The sequence below is a fragment of the Halichoeres trimaculatus genome, unplaced genomic scaffold, assembly GCF_033239565.1.
Source record: "Halichoeres trimaculatus isolate MK-OKI-2021-1 unplaced genomic scaffold, fHalTri1.1 fHalTri1_scaffold_23, whole genome shotgun sequence".
Lineage (NCBI taxonomy): Eukaryota > Metazoa > Chordata > Actinopteri > Labriformes > Labridae > Halichoeres > Halichoeres trimaculatus.
The window spans coordinates 22,357,936-22,374,467 of NW_027437201.1; the positions used below are offsets into that span (position 1 = coordinate 22,357,936).

Here is a 16,532-nt window from a genome sequence, read left to right on the forward strand (position 1 = left end):
TTTATTGAAGGAGCAGCGGTGGAGTCGTCTCCTCCTTTCATCCTCTGATTCTGTTTGTGTTTGTGTGAAAGCCGAGCGGATCCATCGGCATGCGCGGGGAAATTTGGCCCCGTCACAGACCCCTGAGTGAAATATTGATTGTGTTTGCACATTTCAGCCCTGATGTTTCCCTCCTGGTGACACTCCACGCCACATGTTCCTGGCGTGACCATCTGTGTGTGTGTGAAGACAGTCGATCTGAGCACTGACTTGTCTCTTTGAGCGCCGCAGGCCTCTGGTGAAGACAGGTTCCCAGCTGTCTCCGTCCCTCAGCTCAATGTCTCCTTCAGCGTCCGCGTCCTTCGTGTCGTTCACGGAGCATCCTGGGAAACAAAAACACACATGCTCGGAGTGAGAGTGCAAGAAAAGAGCGCAGTCATCAGCCAGGGATGGATGTAGCACGGGTCGGTGAATCAATACCGCAGCCAAGAGAGTGAAGGGAAGGAGGGGAGGGAAGGAGGCAGGGGTTGGGTAACAGGAAGAAGAGGAAGGAGATGAATCCAGAGAGGAAGACGAGTGCCAGGAGAGGAAAAGAAGAAGAAGCCAAATGAGACTTTTAGAAAGGACGAGGAGGACAGCTGGGAGATCAGAGGAAACCGCCAAAAACCAGACTTCTGACGTTGGATTGTTTTAGTGCTTCTTAAAAAAAGGACAACGCTGTTGTTGTCCCCAAACACGCAATGACGGACGGATTTACGGCTTTGTTTACGCTCTGTCTGAGGTTTAGGATTTAAAAGTTAAAGCACTTTAACGCACATCAAAGCTTTCATAAAGTCAAAGAAGAGTGTGTGTGTGTGTGTGTGGAGGTGGTCATACCTGGACAGGAAGGAGGGGACAGGTCGACGTCCGGCATGCGGTAAATGATGTGGTCACTGTGCTCCTACAGGCGTCAGACAAAGAGGAAGACAGTTGTTTACATTTGTTTACTTATAACCTCTTCACGTCGTGTTCAACCGCTCCAACCCTCAAGAAAAACACTGAACCACAGCTTCACAAGAAATCCTCTTATAGTTTCTAGATTTATTTGCATTTTTCCCCGATGATGACAGGATATGAGCTAAAAGTCAAACACTGTCACCCTCACACGTCTCCTGGAAGGACACAGAGGAAACTTTTTCCCGTGTAGAGAAACTCCTGTCACAGGCTGTGGTAAGAAAAGTGAAAAAGAGCCATCTACAGATCACTTTGTCGGTGCAGGAGTTTTCCAATTGAAAACCTGGATGTGAACAAGCAGCATGTTGCGGCTTATTATGGTTTCAGATCACTTTGAATGAGCTTTAAGTTGCATGTAGACTTTGTGGAGTGACACCCAACCATAAACCGCACATTACACTTACCCTACAACCAAGGTTAAAATAGTTTTGGATTTGTAATTATAGTTTAGTTTAAGTTAGTTTTGGCCTTTTTTTTCCATCATTGTTTAGTTTTAGTTAGTTTTTACATTTTTTTCCATTACAGTTTAGTTTTAATTAGTTTTAGAGCTGGCATTCTAGTTTTTATTTAGTTTTGATTTTTGCAACAAGGCTTAGTTTTAATTTAGTTTAAGTTTAGTTTTAGTTTAGTTTTAGTTTTTCATACTTTATTAACCAGGTGCAGGATTCAAAAAGGTCAGAGTAAATATCTTGTCATACTATTTATTTTCCAGTCCAACACAGAGCTCACTGCTCAGTCAATGCTGATACTGAACTGTTGTCTGCTGCCTTAAACACAAGAAAATAATATAAACTTAATATAAAAATATGAACATAAATTATATAAAATAATGTTAACATGAATTAAATAAAAATAATAAAAACATAAATTATATAAAACAATATAATATGAGCTTTAATAATTAGAAACTTGGACTCTGTAACAATAAAGTCAAACTCACACGAAATCAAACTGTTACAGATGCTCTGATTCATTGCTCCACTTCGATTAATTTAAATCCTAAAGGCTGTTAATATTGTCAAAAACTATAACTAAGGACAGTTTGACTGTAATTTAAGTTAGTTTCAGTTAGTTTTGTGAACACAAGATACAGTTTTAGTTTACTTATCGTTTTTGTTTTCTTTTCTAGTTTTTATTAGTTTGAGTTAACTGCAATGTATTTTAAATTTTAGTTTTCCTTTTTAGTTTCGTTTTAGTTAACTACTATAACCTTGCCTACAACAAGGCATAGGTACCGAGTGAGGTACTTTTATTGGTACCGACCATAGACTGTATAAAACATGGACGTAGCCTCTGCGACGTCACCCATCTGTTCCTGAAACTGTGAAATGAATGGTAACTTTTCTGACACCTCCTGCTTAAAACCCAAAAAGTCAGAGGGATCGTGAGGCCTCGCTTTCACGGTCCGTATTCATACTGAAAATCAAGATCAAGCGAGTTTTTATCCTTCAGCTCCACGGGAGGTTTCTGTCCTCCCTGAGCTCGCCGTAGGACACCTGCGTTATTGTTTGACAGGTGTACCGCCCCAGTCAAACAGATCATGTGACCTGAGCTGTGTCTCTGATCAGAAAATCAAATGATCCTAATAACTTCTAAACCGCAGTGATAGAAAAATAATCACTGACCGTACAGTGTGTGCTGATAGTGAAATCAGCGTTTTAGACCCAAGCCATTTTTTGAACCAGGCTGTAAATATGTTTTTAATAGAGGTAGACCGATATATCAGGCCGATATTTGGACATTTGTCTCTATCGGCCATCGGCCGTATTTTCTTTTAAAAAGCCGATTTTTGATCCGTTGTATAAAATGACGCATTTTTTTTTTTCTCTTTTTTTTTTTTCCTTTTTTTTTCTTTTTTTTTCTTCTTTTTTTTGTATTTTTATTTAGAAAAAAAAAATGACGCAATTTTTGATCAGGCACAAAAAAGATGAGCACCTCAAACTTGTGGAACCACTTGGATACATTACATACTTTTGTTCAAATTATATTAAGTTTAAATTGATTTTTTTGACATTTTAAGAAGAGTGTGAATGTTTACTACTGCTTGTTACATTGTGTGTTTACTCAGACAAAATATTTCATTGTTTTGAAAGCTGAATAAATGTTCAGAGGACTGGACACGACTTGTTGTAATAGATTTCTTTTAGTTGCTCAGAAATTGCTGCGTTTCACAAAAATGTGATGAATATATATTTATTTAACAATCGGCCTGAATATCAAATTGGAAAAATGGGCTTTGCATATCGGCATCGGCTGCCCAAATTTGGAAAGCATCGGCATCAGCATCGGCCCCCAAAAAACCCATATCGGTTGACCTCTAGTTTTTAATGCTGTAAAAGTCAGTTGTTATGACTGGGTGCAGGATTCTCAATGAACAGCGACTTTCAGCACTTCAGCATAGGCTTCATTTTTACCAATCAGATGTTGCTCCTTGGTACCGACTGAATTTCGTCAGTAGTACAGATTCACATAAAATCAACAGGTACCATGTTTTGGTACCTAAACGCATCCTTGTGACTGTGAGGGAGTTAAAGAGAAGGCGATTTTCCATGCCGGACATGAACACAGCATTGCAAGTTAGTATACTGTAAAATAAATATGTTAAACTGAAAAACTTTGAGATTTGATAATTAAAGAAATTATTATTTATTACCACATAAACACACAAAAAATTCCCCGAACATTGGTACAAACACTAACTTGTGCTCCACTCTGACTGCTTTAACACTGTTTTCTTGCACAGACTGATTAAAAGCTGAATTTCTCCTCCATCATCAACAAAAAAGCAACCACAAGATTAAATACTAGGGATGTAGCGATGCATTGCTAGGCTGTTAAAATTGATACAAATGGGTGACGATTCAAAATGACTAAGATGAAAAATAAACCGCAATGCCCTGTTTAAACAGCAGGGGGCTTTTCCTTAAAAAAAAAAATGTAAATCCTAAAGTGGGAACACATGCTAGCCAAAAATTGTTTATTTGTATTATTCATTGAGTTATTTTAATGTAGATTTGTTTAAAAAGTCTTTCTTACATTTTTTTTTTGTTATTCAAGATAAAATATAATTTCACTTGAACTTTAAGAAGAGGACAAACTTTGTTTTGCACCATGTACCTTAACACAGACAATGCTTCGTTACATCCCAAGATAGATCCCTTAAAAAGTTGTAGTAGGAAATCTAAACATCATATCTGTCAATATCAATTAACTAAAACAGTTTCTTTAGCTTCTGGACATCGTCATCAGTGATTATTTTGTTTTGTAATGATAAAATATGTTGTCCAGTAAAAATATCGCAGCTCTTATCAGAGGTTTTTGAGCAGCTGGATCCCTCTCATCCTCCCTAAGCTCGACTTTTTCTCCGCGTGTGAAGAAGCCTCTGCGTGTCCTCTGAGGGAGACACACATCACGGGGAAGGAAAGTGCTGCGATGCATAATTAATCAATCACTGGGCTGTCATAACGGCAATAACACGGCTGGACACTGGGCTACACTGGAGCTGGGGAATAAATACTTTATGAAAATGACCCATCGGAGACGGAGACGAGGAGAGTTTAGAGAGGAGGAGGAGGAGGAGGAGGAGGAGGAGGAGGCCATTGATCCATCTCTGCAGTCTATGTAATTGAGCTGCACTTCGATCACTGTGGCTCCTAATGGAAAAAAAGCTCGGCCTCTTCCAGTCTGAACACTTTCACCCCATCCCCTCCGGCTGCTCGCTGTCATTCCTCCTCACTGACATCAAATCACATCTGAGGATTTGGGAGGAATCCTAAAAGCTTCTCCTCCTTTTTGTTTTTCGTGTTTTGTTGTTGATTATCTTAAAATTCCTCCGTCCCGTCTCTGGATGGATCAGCTGGATACTTTCCATACAGCAGCTCAGAGACAGAGTATCACTGCCGGCGCTGACTGTAAGTCACGGCGTGAGACAGAGAGTGAGACAGACGGCGCGTTCACTGTAAAGATTTTATCAGATCTTCATGACTTTAGAGCTTTGAGCTGATGCTCTGAGTCACTTTTCATCTCCTGACTTTAAGCTGCTTTGGTTTGACGCCAGGAAACTGGATACATGTGTGTTTAGAAAACAAGTGCTTGAACTCGACTCACCTCGCCGCTGCCAACAGGTTCAATCCCGTACGAGAAGTTCCCGTCAGAAAACATCCCCCTGAAACGAAGAGGAGACAGCAGAGTGTGAGACGCCGGGGGCTGTTTGTTTCTCTCTGAGGTGTTGGAGGAGGACGGCGAGGCCAGGATGGCAGAATAAACACTCCACAGGAAACTGGTTGAAGCATCACTTTTGTGTCTTCTTCACATTTTCTTCTCATGAACAGACACTGGGTTGGACTTTGTTTATCTGAAGTGTTGGACGTACCGTAGGCCGTGGCAGGTGGACAGAGCTGCCCAGGAGCCCGGTGATCCCCGCACACGGCCGTGGTAGTAGCAGTGCTCTCCTCCCTAAAACCAAAACACAGATTTGGTTAATGTGAAGTGAGAACTTTTGAGACTAACTCCTGAAGTCTCCAGGATTTGGGAGGAAGATGTGAAAAGAAAATGTGTTTTTTGTACAACTCTTTGATCGTGCTTTACTCACCAAAAATTAATAACCATCAAACATTCAGTGTAGATTTGTTAAAAGAAGAAGTCATTTCAACTGGTAAAGGTGTCTCTTTATGAAATACCCAGGACAAAGACTCTAACAAAATCAAACTATACAGTACCTGCAAAAAACATATCAAAAACAACAAAGGTAACAAATACAGGGATGAAATACATACTTGACTTTGCACTTGGAATGGAAAAATAAACTAACAAAAATAGTAAAATAAAATAAATAAAAGGGCAAAAAATACTACCAATTCCATTAATTTCAAGCAACTGTTTCTTTTGGTTTCATTTTTCATTGTTGATGTAATTTTGCAATTAAGTTTTCACTTGTAGTTTTAGAATTAAAGGTTGCTTTGCTTATTGTTATTCTGTAAAAAAAAAGAAAAAAAGTAAATATAAGTATTAATGCTATTATTTTATTCTTTTTTTTAATTACTTTTATTAAAATTATTATGGTTGTTATAAAAATATTAAAAATAATTATTGTTATTGTTATTTTTATTCATTTATTTATTTCATTTTTATTTATTTAACCAGGAAATCCTATTTTCATTGTCATTGTTATTGCTATTATTATTTTTTTTATTTAATTTAATTTTATTTATTCAACCTTTTTTTAACCAGGAAAACCTATTTTTATTTATTGTTATTGTAATTGCTAGTATTATTTATTATTTATTATTTATTTTTTATTTTATTTAACCTTTCTTTGATCAGGAAAATATTATTATTATTTTCATTTTATTTTGTTATTATTATTATTATTATTATTAGTAGTAGTAGTAGTATTATTATTATTATCATTATTATTATTAATATTTCATTTTATTTTTTAAAATTATTTGTTTTTATTTATTCATTTATTTTTGCAAATCTAAAGGCATGCTGGCCATACTTTTGGTTGTCTGATTAAGTGTCTATTTGAACATTAAGTGAGTGAAGGGGCAGATACTATAAGATTTTTTCTTCTTTCTGCTTCTTTTCATTCATTTTGAGACTTACTTTGTTTTTGTATCATACTTGTGCTTTTTAATTTGCTCTAAAGAATGAAACAAAGACAAACTAAACTAAACTAAAACATAAAAATCAGCCGTCTATTTGGGAGAGATACAGTGGTGGACTTTTCTTTGTAATCTGGGATTTAAAACCAGTTTGTGCGACTTTCAGCTGATACCTTCAGCCTGTCAGAGCTGTGGTCAGGTGCTGCTTTAACAGATAGTTTTACCTGATTATTCAAAATCTCCTAAAGGCTCCGACTGGACGATCATGTCTTGAATATTGTGTTTCCACGCTGCCTCTCACAGTACAGGATCGATCAGATTACAAACACTGGAGACGTGCCACCGTCCTTTGAGCAACATGAGCACGTGTTGAAGAGCGAGAAGAGAAAAACTTCATAAAACGAACTTTAGAATAAAATCTGTAGCTATCAGGTTTTTATGTCCCATTCAGGTTTTTCAAAAAGTATATGAAGAGTGCAGGATGTGGCTTTGCTTAGAGATACTTAGATCCAAGTGGTGTGTGTGTGAGTGTATACATGTGTGTGTATTCAAGAGGGTCAGTTTCAGGTGTTTGTAATGAAGCTCAAAGTCATGTCTGGTTACTGAGCCCGCCGTCGTCTGGCACGGCTCAGAGACCAAAGAGAAAAGAGGAGGTGTGGAGTTGCAGTTCTTTATGCTTGGATAATCTTTATTCTGGGCTGAAACTTTACCCGTCAAACCAATCAGATCAAAACAAACCTGACCCAAACAAATTTCCATTTCACATAAAACCCTAGGGACACAGAGACACAATCCCCATGTGGAAAGGAAAACTCAACACTATTCTAAAACCACTTTTTCTCCTCTTCTGTGTTTGATACTAATCTGATAAAAGGAAATTAAAAATAACTAGAAGCTGAAGAATAAAAATAGGAAACAAAGATGCTAAAAGTAGTGAAACAAAGCTAAAAATGTGTAATGGAAAAAAGAAGAAATGGTAAAAAAAAAAATCAGAAATAGAGGTTAAAGTAGTAAAAGAAGAAGAAGTTTCAGTTTTTGTTCCTGGATGTTTTGATTAGTTAGCATAAATAGCTGTGTGTGAAGAAAGGTTTCCATGGTAACCTGCTCGTCAGGCTGTGGTCTTCCTGAGACATACGATAAACAACCAAAAAGTAGAGTCTGAATCTCCCGCCAATATGCAAAAACAGTAGGTGCTCTCAGAAAAATGACCACACGTTGAGAATCTGAAGACTCGGACAAACACAGTGATGTATTTCACATGTCTGTAGAGCCAGAAATGTGCACAGGACGGCGAGCTAAAAATGTGGTTACGAATGGAGTTGAGCTAAAAATGTAGGTCGAAATTAACATTGCAGCAGATTACAGGAAAATGAAGTTTTGTCTCAAATTTAGGCATTTTGGGGGCCAAGTAGTATAAATTTTTGCTAAGCTACCCCCTGTGTTAGAAGCAGGAGAAGCTAGGGAACATTTTGATGTATTTTTTTATGTTTCTAGAGTGAATTTCCTTAAACTTATGACAGTTTGTTTGAGAAAGTTGTGACGTCTCAGCAGCAGCCTCCTTCACTCTGGCTGCTGATGTCATGCACTCTAACAGTAGCGATTTTTGTGAAAGTTTGTGTCATTTAAACTGTAAAATCTCAAAAACTGTTAAAGATATCTAAGAGTTACATCATACATAAAAAGGTGAAAGATTTTTTAACATTTTGAAGCAAAAACCGAGTCTGTAAGTGGAAGTATGCTGAAGTTTTGGCATCTTAAAGTTGAGGCAGTTTCCCATTCATTTCAATGGGGGCGAGGCTTCACCTGAACTGAAATGGTAAAAAATGGGATCTAACCAGAGCGTTTTTTCTGGAGCATATCTCGATTCAGTGTCCGTTTATCTGTTACAGGAGAAACAGACTTGAATCATTCATATCTCACAGTGAAACAGCCCGCAGCACTTAGTCAGGGGCCGGATAATAAATAAATAAAAGGTAGGATTGCGAGGCTAAATGGAGGAAATCAGATTTCCTGACACAGCAGACGCACGCTGACTTCAGGAGGCTAAGTGCGCTTTTCAGGGAAGAGGTATGGGCTTCAAATAATTGCCTCTCACTCCTACATAAAAAAGATGCGCTGTAATAAATCACAGATTAACCTTAAAGCATCAATAATACCACAAGGTCAAAGGACAGGCGACCCTGACACCGCCTGACTCGAATAAACAGACGTCCTGCAGCATCATAGTCGCTAACTGAATTAGAAAAGCCAGAGTTTACTCTCTGTCTGGACTTTGACTCAGCAACGCGGTGCAGAAAGGAGCAGGGGAAATGTAATAAAACAAAGGGAGCTAATGAAAAGTGGAAGGAGGGAAAGGCAGCAGCAGCTAGACCAGCAAGACCTCCTCGGTAAGAGAGCAAGCTAACAAATAAAGCTAACCTGCCAAAGACAGCTGAGTGAGTAAACTGAGAAATGAAGAGAGTGAAGTGCTGCCTCGCTGATTACGTCTGGTTCATCATTAACTAAAGAGCTTAATTTAAGGATTACAAAACAGGGTTAGCACAATTCATCTTTCAAGATATCAACAAAAAAAATGTCAGAAAGCAAAAAAGCAATATTTCAGCAGGACACCGACACGTCTCTTGTCTCTGATTCAATCCATCCTTTCACCGTGTTACATTGAGATTCACTTCCAATACGCCCGTCAGCCGCTCACTGCAATTGCACAGATCCACAGGGACCAATAAAAAAGTGACAGACAAAAGCAGGGGGATTTATTGGCACATCAATAAAACTAAATAAATCAAGACGGAGATGGTGAGGCTGGTGGAGGTGGCTGTGGTGGGGGAAGGGCTGAATACATCAAATTCTCCGCCCAGCATCCAGGAGAGGAAACGACCCCTCAGTTGATGCAGATTGTTGCATAATTTGTCAATTTCTCTGCAGTTTAGCCACACAAAGCTAATGCTAACGGACATCTGACAATGCAGGTGGAGTTTTATTTATCCGGTTACAAACTGGGTGGCATGTAAACTGCCAGTCATTATAGAACGCCGTGCTACTGATTGATAATATGAAATGTTTGTCATCGAATTATCCAAAACAGGCCATTAGCGTTGTTGCTATATGGTTAATATTAATAGTTATGTTCATGCTTTTAATTTTGACCTGATTTTTACACACTAAAGGAGATTACATGTGATCGTATATAGGCATCCTTTCCAAGACGGGATGTCAGCTCTTGTGAGCTGTGGGAGAGAATGAAAGTTGATATTCCGCTGGAAAAAGTTTTAGCGATGTATGCTAACCGCATACAGCATACTGATAGAATTCCCAATGTATGTTAGCATCAAGCTAGCGCCAAGTGCTCTATATTGTTTTTGGTAGATTCAAAAAAAAAAACACTCTCTTGTGCAAGATTATTACACTTGTTTGTGTGTTTATTGATGACAGTTGCCAAGCTTTATCGATGTATGCTACCTGCTAGCATTGGAGATCTCTTGTGGCCTTGTTTTTACCTTGTGCTTTCATAAAAGTACAAACACATGAAGTAAGTGGTTTATACACATGATTAAACTGACTTTAAAGTATGATTGACCTGAAGCTCTCAACTTTAAACATGAAAGTAAGTCTTCTAGCTCAGGCTAGCTACTGTTAGCAAATTACCTGCAAAGCTCCAAACGAATACAATTTTTTTAAAGCCTTGTTGTGATTCTCTGTAAATCAGTAACAGAAACTTTAGGTAACTCCAGCAAACACTGTATTTATTTAATCTCTGCCATCAAAACACCGTCTACTGTCACTTTCTACTGCGTCTTTCGGTAACAGGAAATGCCCATACCATCGCTCGCCAATGTGGAAGCGATCTATGCATACAGCCTATTCTAGCTAAGTGTCCACTGGACAAAGAAAGATACTGTTTGCCTAATCTCAAATGAAATCAGTGTAAATGAAACATCCCTGCTAGCATCATGCTTCAATACGGGAAGAAAAGTGTTCAGCTCATGTCACTTCTTTGTATTGTTTTTGTAACTGTTGGCGACACCGGACTGAAAAGCTGTCATCTGCTCACAGCTGCAAACATCTTAGTTCTTCATCAGATGACAATAGATGATCATAAACCATGAGATTTGATATTTAACGTGTTAGCTTTTGATTGTGTTCTTAACAACACTGATAAATTAGGGGTTATGGTTTTTCTTCTTCTTCTCTGATACCATTTCTCTTCTTGTTAATACCCTTTGAGTGTATTGTCCTGTCCTTTTTGTCCATGTGGTGTGAATGAATTAATGAGTTGTTTTAGTTGGGAAGTTGTTCACTTTTGTATTTCTAAAATGACTTTTCTTGTACTGTACCCACCCCATAAACAGAAAATCCAATAAAAATATTCGACCCCAAAAAATAGGGATTATAGGGAGATGGTACAACCTCACAGTTAGTTGAGGTTAACTTTTGCTAAGTGTACTTCCTGGTTAAAGGAATAAAAGCTAGAAAAAAACCTTTAAGATAAAAAAAATAAGTAGTGATTATGATGGACTGTGTTTATGCTGTCTTAATACCTTCTGAAATGAAACCATGGTGTTCCCCAAGGATCTATCCACGGGCCCCTACAATTTGTCAAATCTAATGCTTTTATTAAAATACTTTATGAGCTACATAATTAGCTGATAAAACCTCCTCTCCTTTCACATTTCAGTCTTCTTTGTCTTGTTTGTTGATAAAGGTTCACAGCAGACATTTGTCTGCATTTCGTTTATGCTAAACACTTAGCATATCTGAGAAGCAGCCTTTAAGTTTTGGCAAAGATAAAAACAAAGATTGTTTTGGCTGCAGGATTTGGTTTTGAATTCTCCTCACTACAACCCGAGAGTAAGACCCGATCATCATCTGCTGCTGCTGCTGCTGCTGCTGCTGCTGCTGCTGGTATCCATGGCAGCCGTGCACTGATTGTTCAGGTGGTCTTTGGTGTAGAAACAGAGACGGGGAGCAAAAAGCAGGACAGGAAGAAGAGGAGGTGCTGGATGGTACGGTCTGTCTCTGAGACGTGTAAACAGACTGAACTCAGACCCAAACACTTCCTAATAAGTCGGCCTTACCGTACTCTGTGACAGCTGCCCGTCCTCGTCATAATGGCGCTCCACGTAGTCCGTCGACAGGAGGTTACTGCAGACAAAAGAGGAAAAAACCTGATGATAAATCCAACTTTACTTTCAGCCTGATGCCAGCACTTCAATTATCATGCGAGAAAGTGATATGAAGAAGCTATTAGCTGCCATTATGTGTCATTAACCTGAGTGTTTTTGGTAGAATAACTCCAATCAGCATCGACGTAACGACTCGCATGAATCAGGATCAAGAAATGGATTCATGAGTGAAGAGAGAATGTGTGAGATTCATTTATTCTGAGTGCCTGGAAGTCAGCGAAGGTGTTACACGATTACAGTCCATTAGAGGAAACAACAACAGAGAGGAAGAGGAGGAGAGTTTGATGTTTGTACGATGCCAACACATGGGACAAGAGGAGAGAGTGTTCGTGCCTCTGACGTGAGGATGTGTGAACTTACTGGTTGAGCTCCAGGTCAAGGATGAAGGATTCGCCAAAGGCCTCCACCAGGAAGCTGCTCTGGGACAGATGGATGGGCTGGGAGAGGGTGGAGGGTGCACAGAGAGACGAAAAAGACTCAGAGAAAGTGAATCTGACTGGTTAAATGTTTACACTGATGTTAGCTGAGAGTGTTTCTCAAGGACAGAATAAATGTTAAATCTGAGCTAAAGCAGACGGGACCAAACAAAGACTGGGACGCCCTCCTTCAGTGTTCTCCTCCCCTGAAGGCAGACAGCTACATCCATCCCTGAGGCCCGTTAGATAAACTGGGTGTTGGGGCTCATCAGCTCTCTATAACCTTGTTTCAAGGTGAACTCCATCCACATTTTCAGACGGCTCCCTGCGGTGACTCCCGTCAGTACTTACTGGCCAGCTGAAGCCAGGCAGGTCTCATTAGTATGAACATGCTCTCTCTGAAAACCACTTAGTATCAATCCACTGGGTCCATGCAGCGAACAATAAAGAGCCCACAGTAGTGACCCATTAGCAGAGGAAGGGAGGAGCTTCAGGGCTCTGACTGGAGGATTTCTGTTTGGATTAAATGTTAAACGTTGACACAAAACAAAGTTTCTCATTTTAACACTTCAATATGATCGTTAATAGGTTTTAATCTGTAATCTGGGATTGGTACCTTTCACACTTGAATGCCCGGTGTCTGGTCTTGGGTATCGGTACTCAACGGTACCAATTTTGGGTGTTTTTATGTGTTAATGTTGTGATAAAAATCATTTTTAAATAATAAAATGTCAATGTTTTTCAATTTGACATATTTGTTTCTCAATATATAAACTTGCAATGCTGTGTTCATGTCCAGTAGGAAAATCGCCTACTCTTCCACTCCCTCACAGTCATTTTAAGACACATTACAATTTGACACCAGTCTGGTATTTCTTCGTTTTAGCAGCAAGCCTCCAGTGGACACCTGAGGTACTGCAGTTTTATTACTCTCCCTGGTCTGACTGTTTGATACCAGAGGTTGCTCCTTGTTAAAAACAGAACAACCCACACTTTTAGTGAAATTTGTAGGTCTTTCTCTTACCTCCCAGCCCACAAAATGTGATATTTAATGACCAAACCTGTTCTTAGTAGAGCTTGTGAATGTAAAATCCTGACCTAAAACGAGCTGTTTGGATTTTGGGGATTTGCCGACGTCAGCGATTCCCTTTTTTGACCAATCAGGAGCAAGTCTGACCTGATTGGACCACCGAAGCAGATACCCGTGCCCACTGCCAAAGTTGAAGAGCCATCACTGCTCTGTTTTTGGCTGTAAACAGCCACATAGTTCCATGCACAAGCTTCCCATCTCAGAAGAAGACAGACTAAGTGTCTAGAGTTCATTTATCAGGAAATGTTCCAGCTACACTCAGTAAAACTGTGCATGTGTGTGCTAGTCACTTCACGGCCGACTGCTTTTCCAACTTTGGACAGTCCAACAGAGGGCTAGCCAATAGACTGGTCCTGAATCCAGGCGCATTACCAACCATCCTCCAACAAACCTGGGACCCTGGAAATGTGAGTATTTTAAATGCTGTGTGCTGTGGAGCAGATGGAAGAGCTTTTCCTCAGTGTCCCCCCTGTCTCTGTGTTAGCTTCAGGATGCTAACTTTAGCTGCAGTTAGCCTGTTGTTTTAGCCTGTAATGTTATGGTAAACCAGCTTCTCTGTTTTCTAAACATTGTGCACTCGGAGCTCGTGGCGCCGCTCTCAGTGACGTGGAAGAGCGGGGCGGTATCAGCGGTGGCTCATTTACATATGAAGGCCACGCCCACTAAATCAGAGCGTTCTGAACAGAGGGGCTATGAGAGCCTGGAAACAATGCTGCTGTGCTGGATTTATTGGCTTTTTGGACCAAAACATGTTCCTACCATTTCATGAAGACATCAGTGATCCAGATTAGACCTTTACAAATTACAAAAAATGTCGGTAAAAAGAGTTATAGAGAAACTGTTTCCATATTTACACATAATCTTTACATTTACAGATAACCTTTCACTGATTCTACCTTGATCCTAATTAAGTTTCTGTACAGTTGCAGCTCTCAGACTCATTTCCTGTGGGCTCTTAAAGTCGCAGGCTGGGAAGGATCATAAGGTCTGGACTCAGAGGAGAGCTCAAGGTCAGACCTGTGTCACATCCACCCAGCGACCAGCGCTGACTGACAGGTAGAGTTTATAGCACAGGTAACCAGAGAGGGCAGGGAGAGGTGTGAAATATTATCTGATGGACTCTGAGGGAGGTGGCAGGTGGAGGGGAGTTTTCCTACCCTGCTGTGCATGTGTGTAAGCATGGATGAGGTCTCAACAGAGCAGATAAAGGTTACAGGTAGGTCCGTTCTTTTTTTTTTTTTAGTTTTCATTTGTTGTGCTCCAATTAAAAGGTTGCAAGGGCCTGGATATTTTTATTTATTTATTTATTTTTTACGATTTTCGAGGTGCTGATTTAATCTAAGTTGCAAAACTTAAATATTTCAGATTTTTGAGATTTTTTGTTTGTTTCTCTGTCACCAGACCAAGTGAAAAAGTTAAATGGTAATGGTTTCTATAGTCTAAATGCACATGTGAGTCAGTTTTTAGGATTTATTCAGGGGATCTCACATCTCAACTTTTTTCCAACCCAACAAAAACTAAAATAAAGGACTTACATTTAAATATATACAATATATATACTTTAAATCCTCATTTAAAATCTTAAAACCAAAAGCCCTGATACTCAAATATGTTTCATTTATTTTAGTTTTTATTTTAATCCCATCTACCTATCATATCAAATACTATCATATCATGAGATATCCAGTTCCTACCCCTAATATTTATGAGAAATAACCAAAAATGATATCCTGAATACCTTTGTATGTGTTCAATATAAATAATTTTGTTCTTTTCACAACCTTTCTGTAAGCTAACAAGGTTTTTATTGTGAAACTTTATCGATTCTGGTCTTTTACTGAATATTTATATTAATTAAATGGCAGTAAATATGTTTAAATGTTGAGTAAAAGTATTAAACTTGTCAACAGCTCATGATAAAGCTGAATTAATGCAGTAAAATAACAAGCTCTATCTGCAGGTGTGAAAGGAGTAACAGGTGAGCCCACCTGTGCTGCAGCTGTGAGGTTCCTGACCCGGGTATCCAGCCGGCTGTGCAGCACCTCCTCCTGGGAGTGGATCTGCTGGAGGAGCCGTTTAGGCTGCACGACCTCCTCTGCAGGCGGTAACCTGTCCTCCAGACTCCCCCGCTGCCCCAGACCTGCAGAGGACACACGACACGGTCCTGTTGTCCCGGGTTTGCAGGGATTCAGAGCTGGTGTTCAGCGTCGTGTTGATCCACAGTCCGCGGTGTTTGAGGATGCAGGTGGATGAGATGAAATAAAGATGACAGACAGAGGACGTGTGTGTGTGTGTGTGTGTGTGTCTTACCTGTCACGGAGCACCGTGCACACGCTGCAGCGAACAGCAGGCATCTCACAGCGAGCATGGTGCTCACATAGTCCTCCGGTGTCCTCGGTGCTGCGCGTTAGACGGACTGAGCGGAGGCTGGAGCGGAGGCTGGAGCGCAGCTGTGCTCGGACTCTTGTTGACAGCGAACACAACAGCTGGGCTCCTTCAGACGCGGCGCCCGCATCTCTCGCCTCCTCTGACCGCCTCCTCTGGGTCAGAAACACCCTGGTGGGGCTCCTGTGCTCGGCTCCAGCTGAGTGGCGGTGTCATTGAGTGTGTCCGCGCGCGCGCGTGTGTGTGTGTGTGTGTGTGAGTCAGTGTCACCGAGCTCCGCGGCGGGATCACACACTCGTCCCTCGGCCTGTCGTCAAAGGTTGGCTCTGAGCTGTGAGGCTGCGCGAGGAGCCGTGGACCTGGAAACAAGGAGCACGTGGGGCTTGGAGGGTCCACCCACTCACCAGATGATGAGGCTGAAACTCACGACCAGGGTCCCGAGGGGACCTGTTGGTGCACGAATACACAACTAACACGGACATCCAAACCCTGAAACAGATTAAAGACTGTGGAGGTAACAGAAAACGGCTTACAGGTGACACATGCACCAGGGGCGGAGCCAGGGTGTTCATTTCGGGTGGGCTTAACCAATGTTGGGTGGGCCTTAAATTACACAAGTTTGTAAAAAAAAACTGTGACTTTATATTTATAAATACAGCAATGTAACTTTGGCTGCTTTTTTATGGTGGTCAGTAGTTGTCAGCTGATTTGCAAAAGCAACAACATGAATGCAAAAGTATCCGAACGGACACAGAAAAGTTGTGAAAGTAAATAAATGATTGTTTTTTTTTTTTTTTTTTTTTTTTTACCTATAGCTATGATAAATATAGCTTTAATGCTAACATTGTTGGTTCATAAAGTTAAATAAAAGATTACGTAT

The 16,532-nt window shown here is 40.1% G+C and overlaps 1 protein-coding gene across 2 annotated transcripts in view; it reads right to left on the reverse strand.

Moving 5' to 3' along the window:
• Positions 1–16,169, reverse strand: part of adam11 (ADAM metallopeptidase domain 11) — a 29,563-nt gene extending 13,394 nt beyond the window's left edge. The window contains exons 1-8 of one of the 2 annotated variants that reach the window (XM_074662655.1): positions 15,578–16,168; positions 15,256–15,407; positions 12,122–12,198; positions 11,654–11,720; positions 5,345–5,427; positions 5,080–5,137; positions 856–919; positions 250–362 (exon numbers count right to left, since the gene is read on the reverse strand). In XM_074662655.1, coding sequence (XP_074518756.1) covers positions 250–362; positions 856–919; positions 5,080–5,137; positions 5,345–5,427; positions 11,654–11,720; positions 12,122–12,198; positions 15,256–15,407; positions 15,578–15,635 — 672 coding nt within the window. In that variant the 5' untranslated portion in view covers positions 15,636–16,168. Of the gene's footprint in view, positions 1–249; positions 363–855; positions 920–5,079; positions 5,138–5,344; positions 5,428–11,653; positions 11,721–12,121; positions 12,199–15,255; positions 15,408–15,577 lie in introns of both variants that reach the window. The other variant, XM_074662654.1, reaches the window with a different exon arrangement.
• Positions 16,170–16,532: the final 363 nt, after the last annotated feature.